Source organism: Emericellopsis atlantica, assembly GCF_019669845.1.
Source record: "Emericellopsis atlantica unplaced genomic scaffold F5Z01scaffold_48, whole genome shotgun sequence".
NCBI lineage: Eukaryota > Fungi > Ascomycota > Sordariomycetes > Hypocreales > Bionectriaceae > Emericellopsis > Emericellopsis atlantica.
This window is the reverse complement of record NW_025764750.1, coordinates 97399-112091: the sequence shown is the minus strand read 5'-3', so window position 1 is coordinate 112091 and position 14693 is coordinate 97399. Positions and strand designations below refer to the sequence as shown.

Here is a 14693-nt window from a genome sequence, read left to right as displayed (position 1 = left end):
TTGGTGATAAACTTCCCGGGGGGCTACTTCGGGCTAGACGCCAACTATGGCTAGTTTCTTGGCAACGCATAACTTTTGAACTCGTCCTCCGTACGATAACTCCACCTACGATGCCCCACACCCAGACTCAGTCGCTCTGCCGGTCATCGTCACGGGTGGGTGGGCGGTCACTGCACCCCGCTCGTGACCACGCCCGTCATTAGCCAAATGTGCTCACCACCCTTTGCTCACGAGGACTGTACGTGCTCAGCAGGATTCGCCCAGTCTCGAATCTGCGTCTCCCGTTGCTTTCACCGCCTCCTCCTGCGCCTCTCGCAAAGGGTCCCACCCCCATCTTCACCCCCAAATAGCAGGCAGGGTAAGGGAGGCTAAACTGTTAGCGGCTGTTGCGCTACGTAGGCGTCATCGTTACGGAAGTACGGGAACCAGGTCCCTTCGCTTAGGATGAAAGTCCAAATGGTCTTTGAGTGTTTAGTACCTTGCCTACGGGCAAACAAAGACATGGCCATTCCTGTGGGGAAGTGATGAGCATGGGGCCTCCGCGTGAATAGGCGGGCTGCTGAAGGAGACGAGGGCGCACATTGTCTGTCCTTGTCACGAAGCACGCGCGCAGAGGTGCTCAGGTCATGCGCTGGCGCCGCCGCCGCCGTGAGGGCGATCTGTTGGGTACCAATGAGGGACTGGATGCCACATTATTGGCAGAGGCCGTTACTTCAAGCTGTTATCTTCCCTGTCGTGCCGAATACATGCGCCTAGAGTGAGCTGCGCTGCTGCACCCGGTCAGATCAGCCTGGGCCCTGGAACCCCCCCAATCAATCCATCCATCCATCCATTCCATCCATTCCATCCATTCCATCCATTCCATCCATTCCATCCATTCCATCCAACAACAAAATCCCCCGACCTCGCATTCTGCCGTGACATCCTGCGATACTACCAAGTTACTCACTTCCTTGGTATCCTTTGCTGTGCATTTGAATTTCGCCCGTTCCGGACTGGACTTCATCCTCGGTCCCAACAGCAGCACGTCCCTGCATCTTGGCGATCCTTCTTTTTATCGCTACCAGCGCAGCGACATCATCATCAGCAGCAGCACAGGGAAGGTGGGGTATTGACGGCGACAACGTGTAAGAGACAAAACCAGCACGACGACTATCCGTGATACTACGCCGCGCCCTCACGCATTATCAACCGAGGCGCAGCATTCGTGCGAGAGTTGTTGCAGAGTTTCAAGTTGTCTTATTTGTCGTGGACACTATAGCGACGCAGCGAGCCAAGCAAGATGGACGGCGTGCACCAACAGGGTAGATCGTCGCATGCGCCTGCACGACTAGGTCATGTCCTACCTCAACACCAGCAACGGCGTCTTGACGGTTCGTCTGCCCCTTATCATGGTGGAATACATCTCACATCAGTATCAGCAGAATCTTGGATCGAAGTTTCATCGCAGCCTTCGTCGTCATCCCTCTCGAGCATCGGCGACGAGATCGTGACCACGGGGTTGCAAGTCAACTCACAACACAGACGACGGCGGGTGCCAGCGTCGGCGCGATCACTCCCGCAAGAGCGCACGGCCATGTATGTCGGCTCGAGCAGCCAGGAGGACATCGACTCGAGCGATAACGATGACGAGGATAGGCGACTCGCCAGCTCTGCGGAGAACATTGCATCGGCGCCCGAGGAGGACGAAGAGGATGATTCATCCGAAAACGACGACGACGACGAGTCCGATGATGGCGACAACGCCACGGCTTTGGGTGGGCGCACAGCGGATCGACCGATCTTTCAGCCACAGCCAAATGCCTTCTCGCACCCTCCAAGCCACCCCCAGAGGAGTTACTCTACCAACGCCGCAACGTCGTCCCACCCGCACAGCAGCTTCACGAGGCCGTCCTTCTCACAGCGCTCGCAGACGCGCGTGCACCGTGGACCGCAGTTCATGTCGCCGTCGTCCCGCGAGGACAATGATGAGGCGTTGCGAGCGTCCCTGACGACTCTGTTGTCGTGCGCCGCTGCGGCACGAGGACTGCCCAAGTCCAAGGAAGAGGCAGAGGCCCAGAGGATAGCCAGGAACGACGTGGGAGGAAGCAATCAGCCCATGGATCTGCGTCTCGTCCCTGAGTCTGAGCTGATGGGCGAGGACGAACCAGCGCTGCAGGCCCCGGGCGATTCGTCACGTAGAAAGAGATCCTCTCCCGCACGATCACCCTCGCGAGACGATGGGAAGATCAAGAGGAGCTCCTCGGCCCGGGCGTCCAAGAAGAAGAAGACGGCTGTTGTCGAGGATGAGACGCTTGTGTCACCCACGCTACTTACCTGGGTCGTGAGCGCAGGCGTCGTGGTGCTCGTGTCTGTCGTGGGCTTTGGTGCAGGGTACGTGATTGGGAGGGAGGTTGGGCGTCAGGAGGGCCTCTCTGCTTCGGTCGGCGGAATGAACGACACGGCGTCGTGCGGTCGGGAGGCGATCCGGGGATCGTCTGGAACCCTGCGACGATTCAAGTGGAGCAGCGTGGGGAAGAGCATCGTGGCTTGAGAAGCGGTTTGTGATGAGTTGAACAAGTCATGCCTGAGGGAGGACAGATACCCCTGTTGGGAAACGAATGCCTCATGGAGACGAAGATTACGTCGGCGTTATAGGGCACATGGTTGGCGATTTTGCCAACAAGGTCTAGCTGCGACATTTGCATGGATAGGTTTGGTTAGGTCTGGAGTTTATAGCATGTCAGTCAAGGAACATTATTTATAGCACAAGACGTGGCTTCAAAATTGAGTGCATCAACCCGTCCCCAAGACAAAGCTGACTACCCTAGACCAGCGAGGATAAGTGCTGTGGACCCTTGAAACAAAAAGTTGACGTCGGCGGCCATGATGGAGGGGTTCACAATTATTTGGTGGGGTCTGCGGGCGGCAACGACAATCTTTCTCGACAGCTCATTAGCACTAACGCAGCTGAATTCGGTGCGGGAGATTTCTCAACCGGCTCTTTTCCTTCATCATTCTCTGCACCCAATTCCTGGCCCGAGCAACATATCATCATGTCGCAAAAGATCGCCATCGTCTCCGTCTTTGACAAGACGGGCCTGCTGGACCTGGCTAAGGGCCTCGTCGCGCAGAATGTCCGCATCTTGGCTTCTGGCGGCACCTCTCGCATGATCCGCGAGTCTGGCTTCCCCGTCGAGTAATACCACATCCCATGTCCGACCACCCACGCAGAAAGACTGGCTAACGGAACACAAAGGGACGTCTCTGCCATCACAAAGGCCCCCGAGATGCTGGCGGGCCGCGTCAAGACTCTGCACCCCGCCGTCCACGCTGGCATCCTCGCCCGCAACCTCGCGTCCGACGAGAAGGACCTCGCCGAGCAGAACATCAACAAGGTGGACTATGTCATCTGCAACCTCTACCCCTTCAAGGACACCGTGGCCAAGCCCAACGTCAGCGTCCCCGAGGCTGTCGAGGAGATTGACATTGGTGGCGTGACCCTCATCCGTGCCGCAGCCAAGAACCACAAGCGTGTGACCATTCTCTCCGACCCCAACGACTACGCCGGCTTCCTGTCCGAGCTGGAGAAGGGCGAGATCACCGAGGAGAGCCGCAACCGCTACGCCCTCAAGGCGTTTGAGCACACGGCCGACTACGATACGGCCATCTCCGACTACTTCCGCAAGGAGTACGCCTCCGGAGGCGACCAGTACATGGCCCTGCGCTACGGCGCGAACCCCCACCAGAAGCCCGCCGCTGCGTACACCACCGAGGGCAAGCTGCCCTTCAAGGTCCTGGGCGGCTCCCCGGGTTACATCAACCTGCTCGATGCGCTCAATGCCTGGCCCCTGGTCAAGGAGCTCAAGCAGGCGCTCGGCCTCCCCGCCGCGGCCAGCTTCAAGCACGTCTCGCCCGCCGGTGCGGCCATTGGCACGCCCCTCAGCGAGGACGAGCGCAAGGTCTACTTTGTCAACGACATTGAGGGCATTGAGACATCTCCTCTCGCCCAGGCCTACGCGCGCGCCCGTGGCGCCGACCGCATGAGCTCGTTTGGCGACATCATCGCCCTCTCGGACGTGGTCGACGTCCCCACCGCGAGCATCATCTCCAAGGAGGTCTCGGACGGTGTCATCGCCCCCGGCTACGAGGACGCCGCACTCGAGATCCTCAAGAAGAAGAAGGGCGGCCGGTACCTGGTCCTGCAGATCGACGAGGAGTACACCCCGGGCCCCACGGAGACCCGGACCGTCTACGGCATCAACCTCCAGCAGCACCGCAACGACTACCTCATCACGCCCAAGTCGTTCAAGACCATCATCACCCCCAAGGACGCGGGGTCCCTGTCCGAGTCGGCGGCCCGCGACCTGTCCGTCGCCACCATCACCCTCAAGTACACCCAGAGCAACTCGGTCTGCTACGCCGTCAACGGCCAGGTCGTCGGTCTCGGGGCCGGCCAGCAGAGCCGCATCCACTGCACCCGCCTGGCCGGCGACAAGGCCGACAACTGGTGGATGCGCTTCCACTCGCGGGTGCTGGGCATCAAGTGGAAGAAGGGCACCAAGCGCCCCGACAAGAGCAACGCCATTGACCTGCTCGTGAGCGGGCAGCTCCCCAAGGACGGCCCCGAGCGCGAGGCCTTTGAGGGTGTCTTTGAGGAGGTCCCCGCTGCCTTTACGGACGAGGAGCGCGAGGCCTGGATGAAGGAGCTCAAGGACGTGGCCGTGTCCAGCGATGCTTTCGTAAGTCGCATTTTTTCCCCTATCATGTCTGGCCAGCAATAATCTAACACGAGCAGTTCCCGTTCATCGACAATGTCTTCCGCGCCGCCCGCTCGGGCGTCAAGTACATTGCCGCGCCGGGCGGCAGCCAGAACGACGCTGCTGTGTTTGAGACGGCGGAGAAGCTGGGTATCACCTTTGTGGAGCAGAACATCCGCCTCTTCCACCATTAAGTTTACGAGCCTATGATTATGTTTGGAGTTGGGTATACCTGGGTATGACGACGGAAGAAACGTCTGCGCCTGGGAAGAGGACGAGGCGTTCCGTACGGATATAGAGTACGCGATTGAAGCTTGAATGAGAAACAACGCCCACATTATGCCAGCCATGGGTTCGCGCGCGTGTTCAGTGACGGGGCCATGTTTGGCAGCTTTCTAATTCTCATGTGTATTATGTGCTAGAGTCTTGATATGACAGGCAAAGACTACCTTACCTATCCTCCTACAGCACGTATCCGTGTGCTGATGCGAATACGAATACGGCGGCCTCGCAATCAAGGCACAGAAATCCTGACGCTGTGATTGGCGCAGATCACACACGGTGCAGTGCTAGGCCACTGAGATTAAGTTGGCCAGGCCCCTGTCGAGCCAGTGCAATTTCCATCGAAAAAAGTATCGGACCATCTGCAAGGGTCCGATCTCTCCTTTCTCTCTTGGTCTATAACAACACCACGAGTCCACGACGACTGTCCGACTCTGTAACGACGCATCTTCGCCCTCGACGACGACGACGCGCCAAACTTCACAATGGGTCTTTTACAAGATGTCGCCACGCACCCCGTGGCCCAGCAGTTCCAGGCATTCGGCATGGCGACGCAGATTGCCCTGGTTCTTGGTGGGGTGATTGCGCTGTCCGTGGGTGTCCACATTGCGAAGCAGCTGCTCTTCAAGAACCCGAATGAGCCTCCCATGGTGTTTTCCATCTTCCCCTTCATCGGGAGCACTGTCACGTATGGCATGGACCCGCCCACATTCTTCAGGACCAACCGCGAGAAGGTATGCGCTCTCCTGACTGGCCGTACCCTACAGGCGCTGACGAGGCACGCGACAGCATGGCGACGTCTTCACCTTCATCCTGCTCGGCAAGAAGACGACGGTGGCCGTTGGCCCCGCCGGCAACGATTTCATCCTCAACGGAAAGCTCAAGGACGTCAACGCTGAGGAGATCTACACCCCCCTGACCACCCCCGTCTTTGGTCGCGATGTGGTCTACGACTGCCCCAACGCCAAGCTCATGGAGCAGAAGAAGGTATGAGGAGAAGCGCGTGGCACCCTTCGCACGCCCCCCTGCTAACAGCATCCAGTTCATGAAGATCGCGCTCACCACCGAAGCCTTCCGCTCCTACGTGCCTATCATCTCGGGCGAGGTCAAGAACTACTTCAAGAAGAATCCGGCTTTCAAGGGCGAGTCGGGCATGGTCAACGTTCCCAAGCACATGGCCGAGATCACTATCTTCACCGCCTCGCACGCCCTGCAGGGTCAGAATGTGCGCAACCGCTTCGACGAATCCCTCGCCTCGCTCTACCACGATCTCGACATGGGCTTCAGCCCCATCAACTTCATGCTGCACTGGGCCCCTCTCCCTTGGAACAGGAGGCGCGACCACGCGCAGAAAACCATTGCCAAGATCTACATGGACATTATCAAGGAGCGCCGCGCCAAGGGTGACGACGGCACCGAATTCGACATGATGAAGCACCTGATGAACTCGACTTACAAGGACGGCACCCCGGTGCCCGACCATGAGACGGCGCACATGCTCATCGCCCTGCTCATGGCTGGCCAGCACTCGTCCTCCTCCACAAGCTCTTGGATCATGCTGCGCCTGGCCCAGAACCCCGAGATCTGCGAAGAGCTGTACCAGGAGCAGGTAAAGAACCTCGGCGCCGACCTTCCCGATCTCACCTACGAGGACCTGGCCAAGCTCCCGCTCAACCAGCATGTCGTCAAGGAGACGCTGCGCCTCCACGCCCCCATCCACTCCATTCTTCGTGCCGTCAAGTCGCCCATGCCCGTCCCCGGCACCAACTATGTCATCCCGACGACGCACACCCTCCTGTCCGCCCCCGGCGTCAGTGCCTCCGATCCCGCCTACTTCCCCAACCCCGAGGTGTGGGACTGCCACCGCTGGGAGGCCGACTCGCCCAACGCCCCGACAATTGTGCGCAACGACGCCAGCGTCGAGGACGAGGAGAAGATTGACTACGGCTACGGCGCCGTCAGCAAGGGCGCCGCGTCACCCTACCTGCCCTTTGGCGCCGGCCGCCACCGCTGCATCGGCGAGCAGTTTGCCAACCTCCAGCTCCAGACCATCATCGCCGAGACGGTGCGTCTCTTCAAGCTGAGCAACATTGACCGCAGCCGGAAGCTGGTCGGCACCGACTACCAGTCGCTCTTCTCCAGGCCGCTGGAGCCGGCCTTCATCCGCTGGGAGCGCCGGGATTAATTCAGCTGGAGAATGACGAGAATGAGAAAATTCTGTATATAACGCACTCGGGAGCTCGGCGCACATCATATTAGAGGCGCTACGAGGATGATGCCGTATAGATTATAATGCTTAATGCTCAGTTCTACTATACTGAATAGATGAGCACGCCCATGGAGGAACCTCGGCTTTTAGGGAGGACCGGGTAGCTAAGCCAGAAGGTACTAGCTAGAGGCATCCGAGTCTTATCCCCTTTCGGACACCCATCCCAACCTCGCTCGTGTCTCACTCGGTCGACATGAACCCAAAAGCGACATTATGACGATATCGATCATGGCGTCCTGCACATGATGACAGAAGGAGTCCTCTTCTGAGACGTGCTTATCACGCCACGGTTCGGCAGTATCAAGCGATATATAAAACGGAGGCAGCCGGCGCCAACCCAGCTCCCGTCAACCAAAGCTCACTGAACCTGTTATCATCCACATCCCAAACAACTCACAGAGCCATCGACCATAGACCGCCATGACCGAGCACTTTGGCCCGCTGGTCCGCCTCTGGGGCATCCAGCCCTCCCTGCTCCCGAGCACCACAGCTTCCTCCTCGGAGCTCATGCCGTTCCTCACTTCGATCATCAATGAGGCGGTGCCCTTTATCGGCGACGTAGCGTCCGCCAAGCAAAACCCATACACTTCATCGTGGACGTCCAAGGGCCACAGGACATTTGGCGCGGCGGCCTCGCCCGTCTACCTGTACTCTCGGGATGTCTCCACCGCCGCGCTGAAGGCCATTGCGCGGGAGTACCACATCCCCGAGCTCGAGTTGGCTTTCGACCAGGGCAAGATACACCCGGAGAGCTGGTTCCTGCGGAGGAGCGTGCACGAGAACGCGGCGAAGCGCGGCACGGCCCGGTGGGAAGAATGGGTCAAGTGCTTCAAGGTCGCGCACGCCGAGGCGGAGAAGGAGTTCACGCCCACCGTCGTGGGCACGCGCGTGATCCAGGAGTGGGACTGCCAGGGGGTGCAGGTCGAGCGCGACGGCGACATTTGGGGCGACTGGACGCTGAAGATGGAGGAGTCGACGCACAAGCTCCCGTCGCCGCTGGCGAAGCGCGTGTTCCCCGTGCTGCAGGCGACGACGTCCCTCGTGGGCGGGGACCACCGGGAGTTCATGGTGGTCCAGATCAACGCGGGCGACGTCGTGGATCAGGTCGACGTCAGCCGCCCGTACAAGGCGGACGGCGCGGCCGTGCGGGCCAAGTACACGAGCATCGAGCGGGTGCGGGAGACGGGTGAGGGGATCGAATGGGTCATGGGCACGGCGTCGGATGCCGAGGGCTTCCTGCCCGTATGGCTGCAGAAGATGGCGATGCCAAAGGAGGTGGCCAAGGACGTGGACATGTTCCTCTCGTGGATTGATACCCAGCGAAACGGCGTGCCTGATGGGGGCCTTCCGAGCGGTCCGAGTTCCACGGGCGGTACCGTGCCTGGGATATGATATAGGTGTCTGACCGAGATGGAAGAAGTATTGGGTCAATGTCACCCGAGAAGGCTTTGTCTGCTGGCGGTCACTGGCAGTCGTTACTGTGGTGGTATCCATGGTCTGTCGCTCCTTCCCCCTGACGGTGCAGCTCGAAGTGGCCCCTGACAACGGGGAAAGAGCGTGCCACCGTGTACAGGCCCACGGCAGGTACTCTCAGTCTAATGCACTTATCTGGTACGGTAGTACCTTTAATTGATGTGCAGTGTCTTGTCACTTGCATCGCTGTCCATCGTCCTCTGCTTGTCCCCATCATCAACTGGACCAGCCGTGGCTCTCACTTCGTCTCATTCCCGACCAGCAATCTAGACGGATCCTCGTGACGACGATACCGCTGTTCAAGCAGACCGTCCTGTAAAATGCCCGAGCAATCCGCCGTCACTGGCCCTTCAGCTGAAGGTCAGAATCAGACTGCCAGTGACCCAATCACTAGCACACCCACTCCAGCCACGCCCGCTGCCATCGTCCCTCAGACACAGACAACCGAGCCTCCGCGAGATCTCAACCTCGTCGCGCGTGCCGACGCACTGGCCAAGCTCACTCTCGAGCTCAACATCCGCCGCCTTGCTCTTCAGAATGCCGACATCCTCACACACGTCCGCCTGCTCATCGACGCCACGGCCGACAACACAGCGTTCCGCGACAAGTTTGAGAACCGCATGGCCGCCTTGTTCAAGGAGATCAGCGCCGTGGACGAGCAGGTGAAGAAGCTGGCCACGGGACAGAAGGACAATGGCGTCACGCTGGAGGACCTGCAGAAGATGACGGACACGTACGTCAAGGACTTTGAGGGGGAGATGAGCGCCATCAGGGTGATCATGGAGGACATGCACGGTCGAGCCGAGTATCTGCCCTCCAAGGAGACCGTCGAGAAGGAGCTGCGGGAGTTTGGGTACCTGACGCAGCACAACCAGCAACCCGAGCAGGCGCCGTCCCCGACGGGTGCCAACGAGTCTAGGCGTGTGCTCCGGCGGAAGAGTCCCCGACTCTCTGTCCGGTCCGGGGACAGTGGCCAGGCGGAGAGGCGGCTGGAGGAGGCGATTGCGTCGACGAAGCGCTGGAACCACGACCACAAGAACACGGCCCTCAAGGAGCACTTTTTCCTCGCCAAGTACCTCCGTCAGCAGGCGAAGCGGGACAAGCACTTTGCGGTGCATCTGCAGAAGATCCTGAGGAAGAGGATCGAGGGCCGTCTGGGCGCGCGGAGCAAGTCGCAGCCGAGCACCCTCGAGGAGGCGTGCGAGGGCGGTGTCTGGGAGGACGTCAAGGATACGATTCAGGAGATGGCGGGCGAGCAGCGGGGGTGGATGATCAGATACCTGGAGAAGTATCAGGGCTAAGCATATATCTTCGTTGTTGACGGTGTCATTTGCAGATGGGCAATGGCATGGTATGTATGGGCTGGGTTTGGACGGCGCATTTGAACATACTAGTAATTTCAGGGGCTCAATTTGCTTTCTAAAGAATAATCATTCTCCCATCACTCTCAAGCCCGACCAACTCCCAAAATTGCCCCAATGTGTGTTTCCCAACGCCTTATGCAATGCAATCCATCCAGAGGGTCTCCAGGGTATCAAGTAAACAACCACCTACTCATCCGCCTCCATGCCAATGGACGACATTTTGAGCTCAATCTCCGACTTGAGCTGGCCAATCTGCTTCTGCAGTCTCTGCCGGAGGATGGCATTCGTCTGCTTCTCCAAGTCCGCCTGCTTGGCCGCCAGCTGCTTGTTCATGTCGGCGATGATGTCCTTGACGCCCTCGAGCTCGTCCCGCTCGGCGCGCTCATCATCGTCCATATCCTCGTCATCCTCGTCGTCGTCGTCATCATCGTCATCGGCGTCCTCTTCAGACTCGCCATCCTCGATGGACTGCTGCACGGCATGAGGGCCCATGGCACTGCCGGGCGTGTCGATCTGGGTGGCCGGCATCGGGGTGATGCCCTCGGCCCCGGTGGCGGGCGTGTCGGCCGCGAGGTCCTCGTTGGCAAAGGCCGCTTCGAGATCGGCCTCGAGGTCGCCGTCGTCGTCGTCGTCGCCAAAGACGCCGTCCATGGGCTGGTTGAAGTAGCCCATGGAGTCGTCGACCTCGCCCTCGGCATCCATGTCCTCGTCCTCGTCCTCGTCGCCCGAGACGAGGTCATCGACGTCGACGTACTCGTACGAGATCTTCTTGGCCTTGGCGTCCTCGGCCATGAGGCGACTGACGTAGGCCTCCTTGTCCTCAATCTGCTCGCGCGACACCATCTTGGCGAAGCGGCGGTGGACGCAGTCGTGCATGGGCGGCGTCAGACCGTGGGGCCACTTGAATTTCTGCTCGGTCACGAGGGCGGGGAGCGCGCGCGTCCGGGCCTCCTCCTCGTTGGCGACGGGGGCGTAGACGTAGATCATCTGGCAAATGTCGGCGGACTTGAGAAAGTTCTTGCGGTCCCAGCTCTTCATGGCCTCGGTGATGGTCGGCAGGTCCACGAGGACGGCGGCGTACGGCTGGCCCTTGACCGTGATCATGGCCCGGCGCGTCTCCTCCTCAAAGAACTTCATCTGGATGTCGGCGCCGCCGCTGGCGCGGGGGATGCCCATCTTGCCGTTCTCCATGCACCACCGGATGTAGTCGCAGTGCTCGCCGGGCAGCATGCGGAGGACAATCTGCTCTTCGATGTGCGGGTCGAGCTCGCGGTCGCTAGCCTCGGAGTCGTAGCCATCGCCTGGCGGTCGGGGGGGCGCACGTCCTCTGGGTCTGACGACGAGCTGCGTTGGTCCGCCGCGAGGCGTGCTCTTGGGTGTGTGTCGTATCTTGATCCTCGTGCTGGCGTGGTGCGCCATGGGGGCGTCGTCATCATCGTCCTCGTCATCGTCGTCGTCGTCGTCCTCGTGGGGTCGCTTCTTGCTATCCACGAGCTTCTGCGTCGGCTTGGGTTGCCGGCCCGCCTTGGTCTTGGCTGGGGGCGGGGGCGGAGGGAGATCGGGCTGCGCGACGGGGGCAGCGACAGCGGCGGGCGTGGGAGGTTGAGAGGAGGTGACCTTGAGCTTGACCTTGCGGGTGCCGTCGCCAGAGGGTGTTGCGACGGCGGGTGTCGAGGCTGCTGGGTCGGTGACGAAGGAGCCGGAGCGCGAGACGTTGAGCTTCAGGCGCGGCTTGGCGGGCGCGCCTTGCGAGGGTTCCGACATGGCGCTGGCTTTAAAGATTAGAGGGTGGGTTGGTGATGATGGATGTGAAGGGAGTGAATCGAGTTGATGATGCTTTGGAGAGTCACAGAAGACGCGATTCACGGACCCACTTATTCATCGTGACGTCCAGAGTCGGACGTCCAGCAACAGAATGCCTCATAGTGTGGGAATACAATTCTCTCCAGTCTTCAAGCTAATCTGGGTAACAAGTATACGAAGAAATCAAATATCAGCATGGTATTGGTATATCTGCCCATCGCACGGCTAACTATGACAGACCACCCAAACGCCAAGACAAGCCCAAGAGGAACCCCAAACGCTATGAATGCTCACAAAAGATCAAATGCAACGAGTGTGACCGTTCAAAGAACTGCCTCTCACCAGTCAATGCCCGTCCACCCATAGGCCCCGTCGACATTCACCCATCCCGCACCGCCCACGCCCTTGTCCCACTCCATCATCACGCCCAGCAGCCGGCAGCCCATGGCACTCACCGCGCAGATGACGCCGTCGCTCGCGCCCGCCAGCACCGCCAGGTCCATCATGTACGCGCGCCCAATCAGGCTGCGCAGCTTGATCGTCTGCTCCGACGGCGGCGCCAGGAGACGGGCCTCCTCGTTGACCGCGCCGCCCACGTCGACGCCCTCTGGCGCGTTGGCCGCGTTGTTCTTGCGGCTCACGCCCAGGTTCCAGAACATGGGCGCGTAGAAACCACCCTCCCAGCCAAAGGCCTCGTCGACGAACCGGTGGAGGAACCGCGGTTCCTGCTTGGGTCCGGCCTGCTGCTGGATGGCGTCCTTGGACGCCAGCCGGATCCGCTCCTGCGACAGCACCGCCGCGCTGAAATCCGACTCGAGGTGCACCATGGGGTCGTCCGAGGCGAGCAGGAGGATCGGCTCGTTGCGTCGCCAGTGCGCCTCGGTCTGGTACCGCGCCGCGTTGGCGTGGGCCACGGCCATCTGCCGCGCGCTCGCGTGGAAGACCTCGGCGGGGATGTACGTCTCGCTGTACTGGTACTCGAGCGGGTGGCGGTCGCCCCGTCTGACGTGCAGGCCGATGACGGGCGCGTCGGGCGCCGTGATGCCCTTTTGCGAGCGGACCTTGAGCTCGCGGATCCGCTTCGTCACGTACTTGGCGTCGTCTGCCGTGAGCTTGAAGAGGTCCTGGTAGCCCTCCCTCGCCAGCTTCCAGAGAGCCTGGACCTCGTCCTCGGCGCCTACCATGCGATGGTGTTTCGCGAGCATGGAGGGAAATATGTCCTTGGCCGTCGAGCCCGAGACGACGAGGTGTTGCGCGTGGAACGGGCAGGGCACAATGTGATGGCGTGGCGGGGGTCGGCACTCTGGCAGCGGAGGGGCCTCAAAGATCTCTGTCCAGTCTCCGTACGCCCACCGCGAGTCGTCGACGAAGAAGGCCCGCCCTTGTTCCTTGGCCAGGCCGTAAAAGGTCCACAGCGTCATCAGATTGTTGCCCATGCCGGCGTCGGTGCTCTCGAGGACGTAGGTCATGGAGGACTCGCACACCGGCCGACCAGCCACGTTCTTGTGCGTGAGACCGACAAAATGCCCCTTTTGCTTCGTCGGTTCCACGTGCTTCGGCCCGTGGTCCAGCAGTCCCAGCTTCTCTGCCTTGGAGACGTCGACGTAGTACTTGTCCTCGGTGTCGTAGACCTGGGAAAAGGTGTCTGCTGTGGCGGTGATGTCCCGCGCTCGCGCGGCGACTTCACGACACTGCCCCGTCATGGCCGTATACTCCTCCGTCGGCAGGGGAAAGTCGTAGTCTGGCGGTATGGACACGGTCCACTTTGACCTGCCTCGCGTGTCGTGGAGCACAATGGGGGTCGGGAAGTCGGGCAACGCATCCTGCCCGACCATTTCGTATTCCTTCTGCTCAAAGTACGGCCACATGGCCTGCTGGATGCCCTCTTGGTTCCTCACGCACACGCTGACAATGTAGGTCATGGCCCCAAGCAGGGTTGCTAGGAGGCCCCATCGAAAGACCCGGCTGGGTCTGGACTTGAGAAGGAGGTCGCTGCCCGTCCGCTTCGGCTTTTGGGGGATCAGCGAAGGGAGACTGGGCGACGGCGGTGGCGAGAAGAGGAGATGGTTGAAGTTGAAGCGAGAGGTCGTGGCGGAGAGAGGGCCTTTCTCCTGTGCATTATATGACTTGGCGCGGCGGAGGTTGATGCGGGAAGGAGGCATCACCAGCCTGTGGTTCGAGTCGGCGAGCTCGAGGCGAGGAGGCATGATTGTGGTGTATGAAAGTTGTGATTAGAGTTGTTCCTTGGTCGCAAGTCGGTAAGAGGTGGTTGAGCCTTCAACGATGATGGTGTAGTAGTTAGGATGCTCCAGAATATGGCGCCGGGCCAGTGGTCGTATAAATAAGGAAATGTCGTAAATAGCAAAGTTCAGTTCCCAGTCGAATAGTAGACGCTCGATCAATGTCCAGAGTAGGAGGTCGGACGCATGTGAATATGGTCTCCAATGTGGTCGTTCAGCAGCCCCAGATGAAACAAACAGAAAGGACGGAAAAGAAGTGAAGTGTGCACAGATGGAAATCAAGCCTGGAGCTTGGGGGAAACCAGAAAAGGGAGGCCAAGGGAAGAAAGATCGCCTCTCGATATCGCAGTCCTCGGGCTGATGATCGTGCCAAGGTCAAGGTGGCCTGTCTGTCTGGCTGCTTGTTTGCTTGCTTCCTTGCTGCTCATCGGAAACACGCGCCAGGGATCATCACAGCCTGTCTCTAAATAAATCAATCAATCCCTTCTGACTCGCCCAGTCCCCCGCATGTCTCTGGTCAGCA

General features: G+C 60.0%; 6 protein-coding genes across 6 annotated transcripts; 4 read left to right on the top strand and 2 right to left on the bottom strand.

Moving 5' to 3' along the window:
- Positions 1-1144: 1144 nt before the first annotated feature.
- F5Z01DRAFT_440836 (uncharacterized protein) lies at positions 1145-2919 on the top strand. The gene has a single exon (XM_046259769.1). It carries the CDS (start codon positions 1283-1285, stop codon positions 2531-2533), a length of 1251 nt encoding a protein of 416 aa, XP_046113794.1. The 5' UTR covers positions 1145-1282; the 3' UTR covers positions 2534-2919.
- Positions 2920-3035: 116 nt separating this feature from the next.
- On the top strand, positions 3036-4933 carry F5Z01DRAFT_630944 (cytidine deaminase-like protein; the record flags this gene model as incomplete). The annotated part of the gene is made up of 3 exons (XM_046261757.1): positions 3036-3178; positions 3239-4721; positions 4778-4933. 3 exons carry the CDS (start codon positions 3036-3038, stop codon positions 4931-4933), a joined length of 1782 nt encoding a protein of 593 aa, XP_046113793.1.
- Positions 4934-5506: 573 nt separating this feature from the next.
- F5Z01DRAFT_630830 (cytochrome P450 51B) lies at positions 5507-7206 on the top strand (the record flags this gene model as incomplete). The annotated part of the gene is made up of 3 exons (XM_046261752.1): positions 5507-5755; positions 5811-6008; positions 6064-7206. 3 exons carry the CDS (start codon positions 5507-5509, stop codon positions 7204-7206), a joined length of 1590 nt encoding a protein of 529 aa, XP_046113792.1.
- A 504-nt stretch (positions 7207-7710) lies between these two features.
- Positions 7711-10064, top strand: F5Z01DRAFT_630883 (uncharacterized protein; the record flags this gene model as incomplete). The annotated part of the gene is made up of 3 exons (XM_046261755.1): positions 7711-8619; positions 9204-9686; positions 9741-10064. 3 exons carry the CDS (start codon positions 7711-7713, stop codon positions 10062-10064), a joined length of 1716 nt encoding a protein of 571 aa, XP_046113791.1.
- Positions 10065-10313: 249 nt separating this feature from the next.
- On the bottom strand, positions 10314-11891 carry F5Z01DRAFT_630871 (transcription initiation factor tfiid 55 kd subunit; the record flags this gene model as incomplete). The annotated part of the gene is made up of 1 exon (XM_046261754.1): positions 10314-11891. The coding sequence occupies one exon, from the start codon at positions 11889-11891 to the stop codon at positions 10314-10316; it is 1578 nt and encodes a 525-aa protein (XP_046113790.1).
- A 199-nt stretch (positions 11892-12090) lies between these two features.
- F5Z01DRAFT_440567 (uncharacterized protein) lies at positions 12091-14379 on the bottom strand. The gene has a single exon (XM_046259767.1). The coding sequence runs from the start codon at positions 14135-14137 to the stop codon at positions 12269-12271; it is 1869 nt and encodes a 622-aa protein (XP_046113789.1). The 5' UTR covers positions 14138-14379; the 3' UTR covers positions 12091-12268.
- Between the last annotated feature and the right edge of the window lie 314 nt (positions 14380-14693).

Coding starts and splice junctions, on each gene's coding strand:
- F5Z01DRAFT_440567 (XM_046259767.1), bottom strand. CDS start 14,137: ATGCCTCCTCGCCTCGAGCTCGCCGACTCGAACCACAGGCTGGTGATG.
- F5Z01DRAFT_440836 (XM_046259769.1), top strand. CDS start 1,283: ATGGACGGCGTGCACCAACAGGGTAGATCGTCGCATGCGCCTGCACGA.